Source organism: Eleutherodactylus coqui, chromosome 4 (assembly GCF_035609145.1).
Source record: "Eleutherodactylus coqui strain aEleCoq1 chromosome 4, aEleCoq1.hap1, whole genome shotgun sequence".
Lineage (NCBI taxonomy): Eukaryota > Metazoa > Chordata > Amphibia > Anura > Eleutherodactylidae > Eleutherodactylus > Eleutherodactylus coqui.
Window position 1 is genome coordinate 126,062,914 of NC_089840.1, and position 15,550 is coordinate 126,078,463.

General features: G+C 41.6%; 1 protein-coding gene across 3 annotated transcripts in view; it reads left to right on the top strand.

The window, feature by feature from the left end:
* Positions 1 to 15,550, top strand: part of MAGI3 (membrane associated guanylate kinase, WW and PDZ domain containing 3) — a 298,048-nt gene that overhangs the window by 252,977 nt on the left and 29,521 nt on the right. For all 3 annotated transcript variants that reach the window (XM_066600061.1, XM_066600062.1, XM_066600063.1), the window contains exons 15-16: positions 6,112 to 6,303; positions 13,115 to 13,300. In XM_066600061.1, coding sequence (XP_066456158.1) covers positions 6,112 to 6,303; positions 13,115 to 13,300 — 378 coding nt within the window. The remainder of the gene's footprint in view (positions 1 to 6,111; positions 6,304 to 13,114; positions 13,301 to 15,550) is intronic.

Genomic DNA, 15,550 nt, shown 5'->3' on the forward strand with positions numbered 1-15,550 from the left:
AGGGGGGCACCACGCAGTCATGTTGTCTCCGGTTCAAATGGCAGAAGTAACACTTCCACTTTCTCTCTTCACTACATAGTGCTCATTGAGTGCTATGTAGCCTGGAAAGGAGTGAGCTGAAGCAGTTAAAAACTACTTCTACCTTATACTCTAGGTTCTTGGCTGTGACTAACATTGCAGGAGCTTTAATCCAACGCCATATTTTTACTATCGGTTGGGATTAAAGCCCAGGACCAAGCGACATAAATTTACTGTGCTGTATTTAAGTGGTTACTGTCCTCAAGTGGTTAAAGACCAAGAGAATACTCATTTTGAATGGGCTTCAAAGTCCATCAAGTTATACAGATCTTAGTCTTTCCCGACTCCTAGTTCTCACTAAATTTTGGTATCTCAAATGAAAAGTATATAAGTAATAATTAGAAAATCCCATTTATTTCCTGGATCAGAAGATACAATTTACTCAAAATGATGATTGTACACAAAATTTATATTTAATGTAGACTATGCAAACTCATTTCACCATTAACTTCTTTTCTACTCTACGTAAAAAGCTCTTGGGTTTTATGTGGCAGAAGACCAAACGTAGGCTAGAAAACTGACAAGACCTGAAAACCTAAGAGGGATAAAGCTTACTGATGTCAAGGTTCTGTATCGAGTAATTCTGATGAGCAGCATCTTTGATTTAGGAGACGTAATCATAAACTGTACTTATATTGAAGGATCACCTTATGGATCGTCCCTCGCACAGGCTCTAACCCAACCAATTGCTAAATCTAAACTTGCTTATAAACTGCATACTTTAACTAGGGATCCTATAGAGGTGTGGAAAGAGCTTTAAACCAAGAGATTTTTGGCTTATCCTTTCCTAATTAACCCTTTCCAATCCAATTTGTATCCTGATTTTCCTAGGTGGCTTACTCTTTTTCTGCCATTATATAACGGCGCTATATGCTGGCTAAAGCCAGTACTGCATGAGGTGGCACATGGCAATATACAGTAAGAGAACCCCAATGGATGTCTTCCAACTTCGGAGCTGTACGGCCTTAAATCATAATGTCTTCAGACGTCAGACAGTGGATTGGAAAGGGTTAACAAAAATAGGGGAGTTATTGGACTTTGGTACACTAAACAGTACAAATTTGTACCCCATTCAGGCAAAATTAAAAGGAAGATATTTAGGTTACATATTGGAAAACAGTGCATTCCCCTCTAAAACTTTACAAAATCACTTATTTCCAGAAATTACAATTGACTTTGACGTATTCCCATCTTGGATGAAATTTGAAGAAACTAACATTAACCCCTTGAGTGACGGGTTTCCTACCACCCTGTCGTGCCCACCAGGGCAGGTTTTTTAAAATGGTCTAATCATTGAATTTCAACTAATTTTGCAGTTGCGTCTCAAGAGCCATAACTTTTTCATTTTTCCATTGACATGGCCATCTGAGGGCTTGTTTTTTGCGGGACAAGTTGTGATTTTTTAAACAGGGGTGAGGAAAAAAAGAAAAAAAGGGGCCATGTCATTAAGGGGTTAAATAATGCATTACTTCCTTCTCTGGGTCATTACGACGCATGGATACCACATGTGTGATTGTATTTTTGATTTTTTTACAAAGTAAAGGGAGACAAGTGTTTTTATAATTTTTTAAATAATTTTTGAACTTTTTTTTTAGTTTTTTTATTTTTTTTTGTCCCTTTAGGGGACTTCCACAGGGACCCATCAGGACCCCTGATCACATTCTGGGGGTCCGATGGTGACAGCCCTTTACATGCTGCAGTGACAGCCCTTTACATGCTGCAGTCACATAGACTGCAGCATGTAAAGGGTTAACACAGCAGAGATCGGAGGTTTTCTCTGATCTCTGCTGTAAGAGCTAGTACCTAGCTGCCCTCCGACAGCTAACAACCAGCTCTCCCTGCCACAGAGACCATCGGCTTGCTTCTGACAGCCGATGGTCTCTATGGCAACCTGTAAACAAAGCAGGAGGTTGCCGACATATCGGCAATATCTTCTGCTGGTTTTTCAAAGCCCTTGCACTGTTCTCTGTGGGACTGTGCAGGCAGAGCACACTGTCACAGCTTGTGGCATTGTGCTCTGCAGCTCCCATAGTGATACATAGCCCGGAAATCTTCCGGGGTATATCACTATGGGCAGTGAAGCTCGTCCCGGAAATTTTCCGGGCGTGCCACTCAAGGGGTTAAATGGCTGATCCAAAATGATTTTTTTGTGCATTTCGCCTCTTAAAAAATATAGTAAAAGTGATAAGTCCTATGTCACCCAAAACGGTACCATTAAAAACTATAGCTTACCACGCAATAAACAAGCTCTCACACAACTACATCAATGGAAAAAATATAAAAGTCATCGGTCTTTGAAAGCAGCGATGCAGAAAAATAAATATTTTCCCCCCAAAAAAGGAAGGGGGGGGGGGAGGTTATTGTGCGAAAGTGGAAAAACCTAAAGATAGATAGAGAAAATATATAAATATATATATAAAACACATAAATAATTTGTAACATTGTACCGAACCACAGAAAATGGTTATCGTGTCATTCATATTGCATAATGATTGCTGTAAAAATAAAAAGGCAACTCGATGTATTTCTTCACCCAGGCCCACCGCCCCCCAAACATTAAGTTATACACTGCATGTACCCCAAAATGATGCCAATTAAAACTACAGTTCCCAATGCAACAATCAAGCCCTCATATGACTATGTCAATGGACAAATTAAAAAAGCTAAATTACCTGGTAGAAGGATTGTACAGTGAAATAGCTGTGTTTGCAGATGCAAAAGTATGTAAAGTAATTAACACAAGAAGGGGCAGAATGCGGTTACTAATGGATCTGGATGAGTTAGGGGATTGGGCAGAAAGGTGGCAAATGATGTTTAACACTGATAAATGTAAGGTTCTGCACATGGGCAGAGGAAATACATGTCACCATTGCACACTAAATGGGAAACCACTGGGCGAAAATGACTTGGGGGGGGGGGGGGGGGGGTTCATTAACTGTAAGCTTAACTAGAGCAACTAGTATCAGGCAGCTGCTGCCAAGACAAATGGTATCATGGGGGGCATTGAAAGAGCTCTAGGGGCACATGATGAGAACATTGTTCTTCCTTTGTCAGACCACATTTGTAATATTCTGTACAGTTTTGGGCACCGGTACTCAAGACAGACATATCTAAGAGGTTATCAAAATTGAGATAATTTAGTACAGAAAAAGACAGCTGAGGGTTATTAGAGCGCCCCCTTGTTACAGTCTTGGGTATAAATAGATGATGGGAGAGATCTCTGTACTGACCCCTGATATATCTATACATAGTTATTAGGTTGCCTCTCAGCTGTCTTTTTCTGTACTAAATAATCTCAATTTTTATAACCTCCCTGGTATTGTAGTCCACCCATTCCATTTATTATTTTAGCTGCTGCCTTTGAACCCGCCCAAGCTCTGATATGTCCTTCCCCGATGATGGGGAAGATCTCTGTACTGACCCCTGATATATTTATATTAGGGGTCAGTACAGAGATCTTTCCCATCAACTGTTTATATCCAGCACTGTATCCAGGGGACACTCTCTACATCTGAAGGAAAGAAGGTTTCTACACAACATAGTATGGGATCTTTACTGTAAGAGCAGTGAGACTATAGAACTCTCTGCCTGAGAACGTGGTAATGGCGAACTCAGTAAAAGAGTATAAGAGGGGCCTGGACACGTTTCTTGAGCATTACAATATTATATGTTATAATTAGTAACCACCTCAGCAGGGTTGTTGGTTTGGGGATTATTCCGATTTCCAGATTGGAATTGGGAAGGATTTTTTTCCCCTTAGGTGAGGAAAATTGGCTTCTACCTCATTGTCTGGGGGAAGGGGGGGTTGCCTTCCACTGGATTAACATTGGGGGGGTGAATAGGCTGAACCTGATGAACATATGTCTTTTTTTTTGCCTTACATACTATGTTTTTGAATGTCCTGAAAATTGTCACATGGTTTGGTCCAAAATAGGGCATGTCCTTAAAAGGGCTCTGTCGGCAAAACCACTTTTTTTTTTTACCTGTACCCTGCATCCTGCTCTGCATCCCTGTACATTCTAACCTGTGGGAAGAAAGCATTTAAAAAACAAAGTAAATTTACCTAATCCATTGTATTTCTTCCCTCCCTTATTTACTTGGCACGTGAGGGGTCATCTCCCATTGGCACTTGCGCGCTGACGCCAGGACTGTCCTGTAATATGAAGCTGTCCAAGTACGCTGGCCAAGCCAGTCAGTGGGCGACGCGTCACTTGTGACATGTCGCCCACTGCCCGGGCAGCAGTACTTGCCGCCCGGTAGTGGTTGAAGCAGTGGCGGAAGCTGGAACTTTGCCAGCTTCTGCCCTGCGATAGAAAGGCTGCAGGAAGGACAGGAGAAGAGCAGCAGCTTCCTGGTGAACGGCTCAATAAGGCACAGGTAAGTATAGCTTTTTATTTTTTTTTGCTGACCGAAGCCCTTTAAGGAGTTAAAGAGCTGTCCTGTTTGTTATTTTTCAAGAATGACTGAATGATAAAATATTACATTGTCACGCCTCATTAACACATGGCACATTCTGTATTATTTTCATAGCATTCATTGAATGGAAGCTGCAATACTGTCCCATCGAATTATAGGCTATAAGGGCATTTCCACTAAGCATTCGTTGTAAGATAGGGCTGAAGGAAGGAATGTGTAATTTCAAATTATTTCTATGTCTTCCATGATTATAAGACCACTTCCACACAGGCGATTTTCTCGCCCAATTTTGTAGCGATGCAGCTGTGCAACACAAATCACATGTATGTGAAGCCCATGCTTTCCTATGGGTTGCTCCACACGAGCAATGTTTTGTAGGCTGCTACATTGCGAGACTACAAAATCGCAACATGCTCTATAAAGCCGCGATTTGCTTTTTTTTTTTTTTAAGGCTCATGTTTCCCTATAGAGCCGTCTTGTTTATTGCATCACATAGCACAAACTTGTGATTTTCGTGTGATGCCTTTTTTTTTTCTTAAACATTAGAAAGTCCTATTAAAGGGGTTGTCCCGAGAAAGCAAGTGGGGGTATACACTTCTGTATGGCCATATTAATGCACTTTGTAATATACATCGTGCATTAAATATGAGCCATACAGAAGTTATTCACTTACCTGCTCCGTTGCTAGCGTCCCCGTCTCCATGGTGCCATCTAATTTCAGCGTCTAATCGCCGGATTAGACGCGCTTGCGCAGTCCGGTCTTCTCCCTTCTGAGTGGGGCCGCTCGTGCCGGAGAGCTGCTCCTCGTAGCTCCGCCCCGTCACGTGTGCCGATTCCAGCCAATCAGGAGGCTGGAATCGGCAATGGACCGCACAGAGCCCACGGTGCACCATGGGAGAAGACCTGCGGTCCACCGTGGGTGAAGATCCCGGCGGCCATCTTCGCAAGGTAAGTAAGAAGTCACCGGAGCGCGGGGATTCGGCTAAGTACTATCCGTTTTTGTTTTTTTTAAACCCCTGCATCGGGTTTGTCTCGCGCCGAACGGGGGGGCTATTGAAGAAAAAAAAACCAGTTTCGGCGCGGGACAACCCCTTTAACTTTTTCGCTACAAAATTGTACAATTTTATTACAGTGACGTGATGCTACATTTTTCCCAAGAAAAAAGCATCACTGACGCTACGAAATAGTGTGTACGTAGCAGCGATATTGCTGTTGCCTGTGTGGAAATGGCCTTATAGTATGGAGATCTGAAGCTCTAAATTGGTGGTTACTGACCTCGTAGAAGGAGGATAGAGTAAAGCTCTATGGTTACCTTCCTCTATATGCATGATAGGTAATGAATAGTGTGGGAAGACTAGGCTGTGTTGACAAGTGGCTGAATACTTGGGAATCTCAATCTGCTTTTTCAGCCTGAGTGCGGCACTACGCAGAATCACTGGTTTGTTTGGACCGGGTACAGTCAGATCTTTCTGAACATACAGCCGGAGTAAAAAACAAAATCCTTGAAACTAAGAATTTCTAGGTGATACCAATGGTTATTTCATAAAAAACAAGATCCAAACACAACATATGTCATGTGATTTTACATGCTTGAATGTAATATGTGTTCATTCACAGAAAAACAGCAAGAAGAGGAGGACCCACAAAGCACTACTCCTGCCCTCAACGGCTCACCCAGGTTAAACCGAATTGAAGTGACTACTGTACCTAAACCACCCGCAGAGGCTTATGAAGTCGTCTTACAGAGAAAGGAAAATGAAGGCTTTGGCTTTGTCATTTTGACCTCTAAGAATAAACCCCCTCCAGGAGGTAAGATACAAAAGCAGTTAGGACAGCGCCCCCAAGAATGGAGATAAAGGTTGGCACAGATTAATGTATAAAAGTTGTGGAAAAACGAGACAGGCCGACACTCCACTATTCCTGGTTCGCCTTCAAAGTAACGTGGTAATGGCCCACCTAATCCCTGATTGCATCCATAAGGACAGGGAGGTAGAGTGTCAAGGTGGAGAACCAACGGGACGCCAGTACCTCGACTGCAAAGACGGGAAAAAGAATTGGCGAAAGTAAAAACGGCGATCCGGGTGCCTAAATGGGTTATGAATAAAAGCATAGAAGGCACTTACTTGGGTGAAGAGTTCGCAAGCTATCTATGTTCACTTTGAAAATACCACAAGGTTGTCCAGGCAGAAGTTCAAAGGAGATGGACAAATCCATAATTTTAATTTAAACTTTTTATTTTGCCCTATATTTTAATTATTTTGAATGCTAAAAACTCCTTTTCAGTTGTATTATAGGTATATTATATATTTTACCTTGTGACAACATATTTTAACTTATTTTATGTTTTTCGGTTTATGACTCTTGTCATTTTTCTATGATTTATCTATTTTATGTATTTTACTGCTTCAGCATTTGAATAATTATTTATTTGTAATGTAAACACGTTTTATGTTTCGTGACACACATGGATGCATGGGAAGATTGTCACCTCAGCAGCACACTACACTATAATTACTGGTACATCACTGCCAAAAAGTTGGGACCTGTACACAGAATGTTGTTCTCATCACTAGGACTATGGTCATTTCTGGTATTTTGGAGCGAGCGCACGAATTTGCAGTTGTTCCCAATGTATCATTTCCGGTGTGTATGCATTCGCGCACTTCTGGTGGCCATGTTCTTCCGGCCCCATGTCGGAGCGCTCGCAGGCCCACAGGTGCACGAACTTACACTTATGTGCGTGAGTGCGCACACATTTCCGGTCACTCACTTTATTTATCTGTGTCCACTGGTAATCTGGAGGCTAATCCACCTGTATGTCCTCCAAAACGTGTTGTACTATCCTTTACTGGTTATACCATGTCGTCTTCCCGGAATTAATTGGATCTGTCCATCTCCTTTGAACTTCTGCCTGGACAGCCTTGTGGTATTTTCAAAGTGAACATTGATACTTAAGGGGTGTCCCTTGTCGTTCACGAACTCCTCATCCAAGTAAGTGCCTTCTATAGTGTTATTAATAACCTACCTATACACCCGGATTGCAGTTTTTTTGCCAATTCTCTTTCCTCCGGGAGGTAAGATATTTGTATTTCTATACCTCACACCTTCTATCATTGTGAGGAGCCAGGCATTACTGTGTCATGCGCTTTAAGGAAATGTATAGCCTGTTGTAGCTACTATCTTCTATAATATTCAGAATTAGGCCTAATGCAGCCAGAAATTTTAATTTTAGATGTTTTTCTGTTGGACTTTCTTCTACAAGATTAAATCTTCATAATATGGCGCTTTATCAAGCCCTATACAGCAGTACATGGAGTGCCTCCGTGTCCGTAGTGTGAACCTGCAGGAATTCCATGTGCTACCGTGCAGCTACGTGCATGAGGCTTTATGTAGTAAGGAACATTAGGACATGATGAAGAAACATAATGTTGCTGCATTTCCTTTTCTATTAAATTGAAGCCTTCCCCCTTTTTTGGGAATGGGGGTAGGGTTGTAAATGTAAATAACATAAGCTAGTACAGTGTTTGCCAACCCCAATCCTCAGGCACCCCAACAGGTGATGTTTTCAGGATTTTCTCAGTGTTGCACAGGTGATGTAATTATTGCCGGTGCCTCAGACATTGCCACAGGTGTTCTTACCATAGGAGATCCTGAAAACATGACCTGTTGGGGTGCTTTGAGCACTGGAGTTGGGAAACACTGTGTCACAATCTGGTGCAGGACTGAAGTCACTTGTTGTAACCACTGCTGGCAGAAACCATGGTCAAGGAGGTCTGGTACACCGGATGACGGTGCAGCACAGAGGGTTTGAGCAGTAATGTAGTCACGAAAGAGACTAAGTCTGGTACACAAGATGGCAGTGCAGCTCAGAGGGTTACAGCAGTAACGTAGTCGAGAGGAAAAGCCGAGGTTTGGTACACAAGATGACGATCTATTTAGCAAGGGCAGCAGTTGGTAGAGAAGTAGCTTGGTTAGAGGCACAGGGCACAATAAACACGCAAGGAAGGAGGGAACAGGGCCAGGTTTATATAGGAAACTAATTGGGGAAGGTACAAGACACGGGGTGGACTTAGGGAAGACACAGATCCAAGAACATGGAACAGGAGACATGGTATCGGGACTCAGGGGAGCTTATCCAGCATGCTGAACAGCTCAATAGATTGGGGTGCAGGAGGTCACTGGTTCGAATCCTGATACACTGATCTAGTAATCTGTTGCTTGGCACTCCTGAAGGTAAGAGCATTTCATTACTACTGATGCATAAGTGTCCCCGGCTTACAAAATAATAGCTCTCGGGAGATGGGAATCTGATTAGGATTCTACTTTCTAATACATATACCCCTTCTCAGTTTTTGGAGTTTTGCCTACAGTAGAAAATTTCAAAGCCTCCTTGTTTGGTCCATGAAGTCCAAAGAACAAATTGGCATAATGTTATACTAGAACGTTGCACCCCATCTCCATTCCGATGAGAGTATAAAACGCCTTTAGATTTTGTTGTTCTGTTTTTAAGATTTCTATGTAATTTTTCAGACAATTTTGCAAGTTTATTACTTGGTTGTCAGTAGTCGGCCATTATCTCCCCTTTAGTGGCGGTCAGACCCTCAGAAGTGGGGCCCGTTTTTACATTTTGCAGTTCTGTGAATTTTTTTTCTTCTCACCTGGTTCTTCTTATTTTTTTGTGTTAGCCCCGGATCCATATTAAGCTTTTCCTGTGTGTTTACCTCCATGCGCTTTCCATCACAATACACAAAATCCTGGGTAAATATTATTAGCGTTGATGTTGTGTCTCAGCTGAAAATCCATCTGGCCAGTGCTGCTATGCATTATCCTTCAGTGTGGTTTATAGTTAATGTGCTCAAACAGATGTTGGGTGCATTAACAATACCTCACAGTGCTGAGTACGGCACACAGGAACACGAGTCAATTAGCTCACAGTACAGAAATTTGCCTGAATATTAATGTTCTATTAAGGTTCAGTCGTCTTAGCTCAACCTATTTTTTAGAGTGAATTTTTATATTTAACCATTGCTTACTATCATATTAATAATATCATGTCTTTTCCTATACAAAATTAAAATGTTTAATGGGTTTGTAGCATTGGGATTACTCATCATGACACTTGTTCAACGTAACCACAATCTGACCAGTCATGGGCCTCCTGGATGTTCATGGTCTACTGGTTATAGAAGACCAGACAGCTCTACTGACATGTCTGTTTTAGTAAATACTTGTATTCCCCATAAAGTAACAATCTTGAATCACCTTATCTTATAACTCTGCATTGTTCCATTCCTCTGTTGTTCTTCCTCCAAAATGTATGAATAAACTGACAACTAGGTGTTACCATTCCTCTTGTCAAAGTGGTGTGTGCACATTCTGAAACTGTCAGTATTGACTGGACTGTGTCACACTGTGTAGGGACACCATTCCCCCATCCTCCAACTAGTAACACTTAATTGTCATTTTATACACACAATTGCAATCAAACGTATACACCCCACACTAGAAATTGGGATTGTTTGCCAAAATAGCCGTTAACAAAAAAAAGCAAGAACAATTTAAATAGCTCAATTCAAAAAATATAACACATGGTTTCTCCAAATGCAATATAAAATGCCACTTTGAGGACTACTGCAATCTCAGAATTATTCAACCCCTTCATGACAAGTGTTTAGTTTTTAGTAGAGCACCTATTGCTGTGATGATCATCTGCAAATGTGATGCATAACCAGACAGAAACTTCTGACAGCGTTCCTGAGGAATCTTAGATCGTTCCTCATGGGCAGTCCGTTCCAATTCACTAATGGTCTTGGGTTCGCATGCTGTAGCCGCATTCTTCAAATCCCACCATCCCCAATTCCAATGGGGTTCAAGTCAGACAACTATGACGGCCACTCAAGAATCTTTCAAGACTTCTGAAACCAAGCCTTAGTGGACTTTGAGATATACTTGGGATCATTGTCCAGTTAGAAGGTCCAATAACACCCAAGCTTCAGCTTCCTCACAGAAGGTATGACATTTTCATCTAGGATTTCTTAATACTTAATTAAATCCATCTTGCCCTCCACGTGCTGGAGGTTTCTAATGCCAGAGGAAGCAGAGCATCCCCAGAGTATCTCCACGATGCTTCACTGTAGGCAGGGTGTTCTTTTCAGCATGATCTTCATTATGTTTCATGATCTTCACCTGTTTCAGACAAACCACTGATCCATAGGCCCAAAAAGTTTGTTTTGCTCAAAAACGTCTGTGGTTTATTTATACTCTTTGGCTACATTGACACGGGCCAACACGATATTGGACCGAGAAACCTGGCCCAATATCACAATTATCAACAAGCGTTTCACCCGTGGATAAGAGGCATTTTTCATGCAAAGGCGTCCCGCATCACTTCTGTGAAATTGTGGTCCTCCAATGCTTGTTTCACGCATGTCAGAGGATCAGCAAGTGTTTCCCATTGATTTGGGAAACATCACATCGCACAGCATGAAGATTGCACGCCATGCGATGTTTGATTGTCTTAATGAAAACAATGGTTGATGTGTTCTTGGGAAATGCAGAAAAATAGGACATGCAGCAATTTTTTTTTTTACCCCGCAGCATTGCCCTGAGGGAAAACATCGCTCATGTGTATGACTCAATTCAAAAGAATGGAGTTCATATGAACGCTCGTGAGAATGTAAACTTAATGATAAGAAATCAAACACCTAGAAGGAGTTGCTGTTTTACTGCAAAACTTGGCATGCAGTTACATCTCAGATAATTAGAATTGTGGAGGGATTAGAAGAACGATCTTAAAGTCGCCTTCTAGGTTCTTGTTTTTTTAACAATGAATGTGTATGGTTTTGAGCATTTTGGAGACAACTTTTCTTGTGCTTCTGGTTCAATCTTTGGAGTTCAGGCATGAACACCTTTAGGGTTTAGTATGCACTTTACTGTGCAAATTAAAACCCCAGTGTCTGCTGCCACCAAATCTTTTTACATGTCTTCTGCCATCACTCTAGGGGTTTTGACAATCTGCCTTTTCAGGAATCTGTTGGCAGCTAGTGATAGCTTCTTCTTTCTTCCACGTCCAGGTAGTTTAGCCAGTGTTCCTTTAACTTTGAACTTGTGAACTATGCTTCCAGCTGCATCCCCGGGGGACATTTAGTGGCTTTTGCTATATTTTTATTCTGTTAATTGTATGTACAAAGTAATGATCTTTTCTCTTAATGTTTTGGACCGCTTTTTTTTGACTTCGTCATATTTGTAACACGCAATCAAAGCTGGTTGCAAAGCCCTAGCCAGTCCAGGTATATATTGTTTTATCTAAAGCACACCTGATAAAACTAATGAAGCCCTTGATTACTTGCATCAGGTGTGCTTGGGTCAACACCTGATTTGTAAATGGGTACTCTTGTGAGGAATTCTCTTCAAGGAGTTGAATAACTCTGAGTCTGCAGTAGTTATTAAAAGTGGTATTTCGTATTGAATTTGGAGAAACTACTTGTTATATTAGTTGTGTTGAACTTTTCAAATTTTTTGTTTGATTGTTTTTTTGCAAACAGCTGAATTTTTTTAAGATTGGTAAATGAACCTAATTTGCAATTGGCTAGACTAATTTTGATTGCAACTGCGCATTTCTATGAAGAATAACAGGATCAACACAACATAATAGAGTACATTTTTCCAAGACTGTTGCTTTGCATACTGGTCTTAACCCTTTCCAATTCACTGTCTGACGTCTTCCTACATTCTGATTGAAGCTTGTACAGCTCCAATGTCAGAAGACATCCGACATGGTATTCTTACTGTCTATTGCCAGTCACTCCGCTGTTGGAGTCTTTCTGGCGCACACACACTGGCTTTAGCCAGCAGATGGCACCGTTGTATAACAGCAAAAAGAGAAAGCCTTTTAGAAAACCCTGAATTCAAAATTGGATTGGAAAGGGTTAAATAAGTGACGATGGCGTAACGTGCCAAATGCAATGAGAGGTGCAAGTCTTAATACATTTGACTCATCTTGGATCCATCATACACCACTTGCTGAAATCTGTGGCATGTGAAACCTGCCATCGATTTGTTCTATATTTTACGCCAATTTCTGCTGTAAATTATACTGAGTTTGATTGGCCATACATGGCCCTGCCTTTCCCACCAATTCCCACCCAGGTTTTCCAAAATTCAGAAAAGTTCCGAACATTTATATAAGTGGGACTTGCGTAACTTTTTAATGTCAGAATTCTGGTAAAAAGTCCTATGAATTCCTTGCACGGTTCCATGAAAGATGCTTCAAAATTTTTATTTCGTGGGAAATACAATTGTTTTCTAAAGCAGACTACTGTTCTTGGTCCATTAAAGAACGGGGAGGCAGGTGAGTATGAGCGTAGCATTCCTGAACACCGTGCAGCAGTTCTTATGAACCCCTAGCTATAGTTTGTAGGGCTCATTGGAGTGGATTTCACTTTTCCAGAATCATCTGTTTAGGCAACATTCCCACTTTGCAACCCAAGCTATCTCATATGGTGGAGTGTGAATGTTGTCAATGGGTAGAATGACTGTTAATGCTTCCAAAAACTATTTTTTTTTACCTGCATAATTATGGCCAAGCTGAAAATGTAACTTCCTGGGTTTCTCGTTACAGTCATTCCTCACAAGATTGGACGTGTAATAGAGGGTAGTCCTGCTGACCGTTGCAGAAAGCTAAAAGTGGGAGACAGGATCTCGGCTGTTAACGGCCAATCCATTGTAGAGCTGTCGCATGATAACATTGTGCAACTCATAAAAGATGCTGGGAATACAGTAACCCTCACAGTAATTGCTGAAGAAGGTAAGCCTTATTGTATTAACAGGTTCAGTACCTCTCAAATGTCTTCATTGAATTTTGCTTTCCCAGTTTGCATGTTTAAATATATTTTAGCGCTCTTTCTCAGCATTTTTTCTGGTGCAATAATAAGACTTTATCTCACTGCCAACCATCAATCTGAAGACTACCTATTTCTAAGACCACCTTTATGTTTTTCTTGTTATTACTGCTGTTTTATATGTATTTGAAGAAAACACCAACAAAAGCCATAGGCTTCATTCCCACGGCCGTGGCGGACTCCGCCAGCGGAATATCGCAGCGGAGTCCAACATGGCGCCCCACAAGACCCCATACTTGCCTCTCCGGATCCGCAGCGCATGACGCGCCGACGGTGACTAATAATCACGTGATGCTTCCACTGTGCTCACAGGTGAAGTATCGCATGACGGACGGTTTCCATTAACTACAATGGAAGCCGGCCACGCGTTTTTCTGCGGCAATTAGAACATGCCATGATTTCTTTCACACTGCGGAATTCTACGGTAGAATTCTGCAGCGCGTACATTGAGCTATTAGGTGAAACACTGCAGAAATCCGTCCATGGGCATTAGGCCATAAGAATGGAAAACACATTAATATATTGCCACATCAAGAGCATGCTGCTTTAAAAAAAACACAAAAAAAACAATTGGAGCTGAAATAGCACAATGTTATTGTGTGTGAATAACTTTACACTGACAGCCAGCATCAATCTGGTCACTGCAATTCTAGCACCCAAAAATGCACCCCAAAAAGTTTTGACTAAAACAGTGCAGTGCACTACTTGGGCCTCCTGTCCACTTGCATACACAGATTCCACTGCTTAATCCCACAGTGGTATCCGTGCATGCCGGCGGACATGGAGAGGAAAAGACTGGTTTTTACCTCTCTGGGTCCAGCGTAGATCTCCTCTGAGCCGGCTGGATCTTCTTTCTTCAGCTTGGCGGATGCGTCTGGGAGCGCCAGCCGACGCACCTGGTGCATGCGCATTGCTCACTTTTTTGTTTTTGAATCCCCTGCTTTTCCACGGATCCGCGGCAACTCCACTGTGACAGCTGCGGGTGTGCCATGTCAGGGACGGCTTCTATTGACTTCAATGGAAGCCGTCCCTGCGGGATCCGCAGGAGAATGGAGCATGCTGTGATTTCTTCCCGTGCGTGCAACCCCCATGCCGGGAAAAATAACATCTGCATGCATTAAGTTGCCCCACGGATGCTAATGCATCCCTATGGGCAGCTAGAGCTGCAGATCTCCCATGCAAGGGCCACGTGCGGATTTTATAATTAAAATCCACAAGTGGACATTGGACCTTAGACTGATGGCTAAAATAACATGAACATTTCACCCAAAGGAAATTCCAAGAAATGTCCAAGAAGGTTGTGAAATATTGCGAAATGAGATTCTCAAAGCATGATCGTTAACAATCCCTAGAAGAAGGAAGAACGGGAAGCATTTAAAGAAACCAGGATGGATGAACACAAAACCTACACACGTTGAAAACGAAGAAAAATATGTTTAGCAAATGGAAAGGGGGAAATATCTACAGAAGAATATAATGATGTCTGCAGAAACTGTAGGGCAAGTGTCAGAAAAGCTAAAACTGATAATGAATTGAGGCTTGCAACAGAGGCTAAAAACAATTTTAAAAAAAGTCAAAGATGCTATTGGATTGCTTACAAAATGAAAATGGTGAATTGGTTAAGAATGATGTGGAGAAGGACGAACTTTTAAATTTCTATTTTGTATCTGTTTTCTCTCAGAAAGTAGATGGAATATCAACTGATCTTCCCTGTGCTATTGAGGGAATAAAAGAATGCAGGCATCTATAAGTAGAGAGATGGTGAGGGAACACTTAGCTAACTTAAATGAATTCAAGTCTCAAGGTCCAGATGAATTATTTCCTAGGATAGTAAATGAAGCAGCAGAGGTAATTGCTGAACCACTCGCCATAATCTTTAAAAATTCATGGGGAATAGGAGAGGTCCGAGAAAATTGGAAAAGGGCAAATGTTGTCCCTATCTTCAAGAAAGGGAAGAAGGTGGATCTGGGAAACTACAGGCCTGTGAGCCTGACTTGTATACTGGGAAAGATCTTTGAACAAATTATTAAACAGCATGTATGCAAGTACTTGAATAAAAATAGAGTAATTAACCAGAGCCAGCAAGGGTTTGTAACAAACAAGTCATGCCAGACTAATCTAATTTTCTTCTATGACAGAATCACTGACTGGGTTGA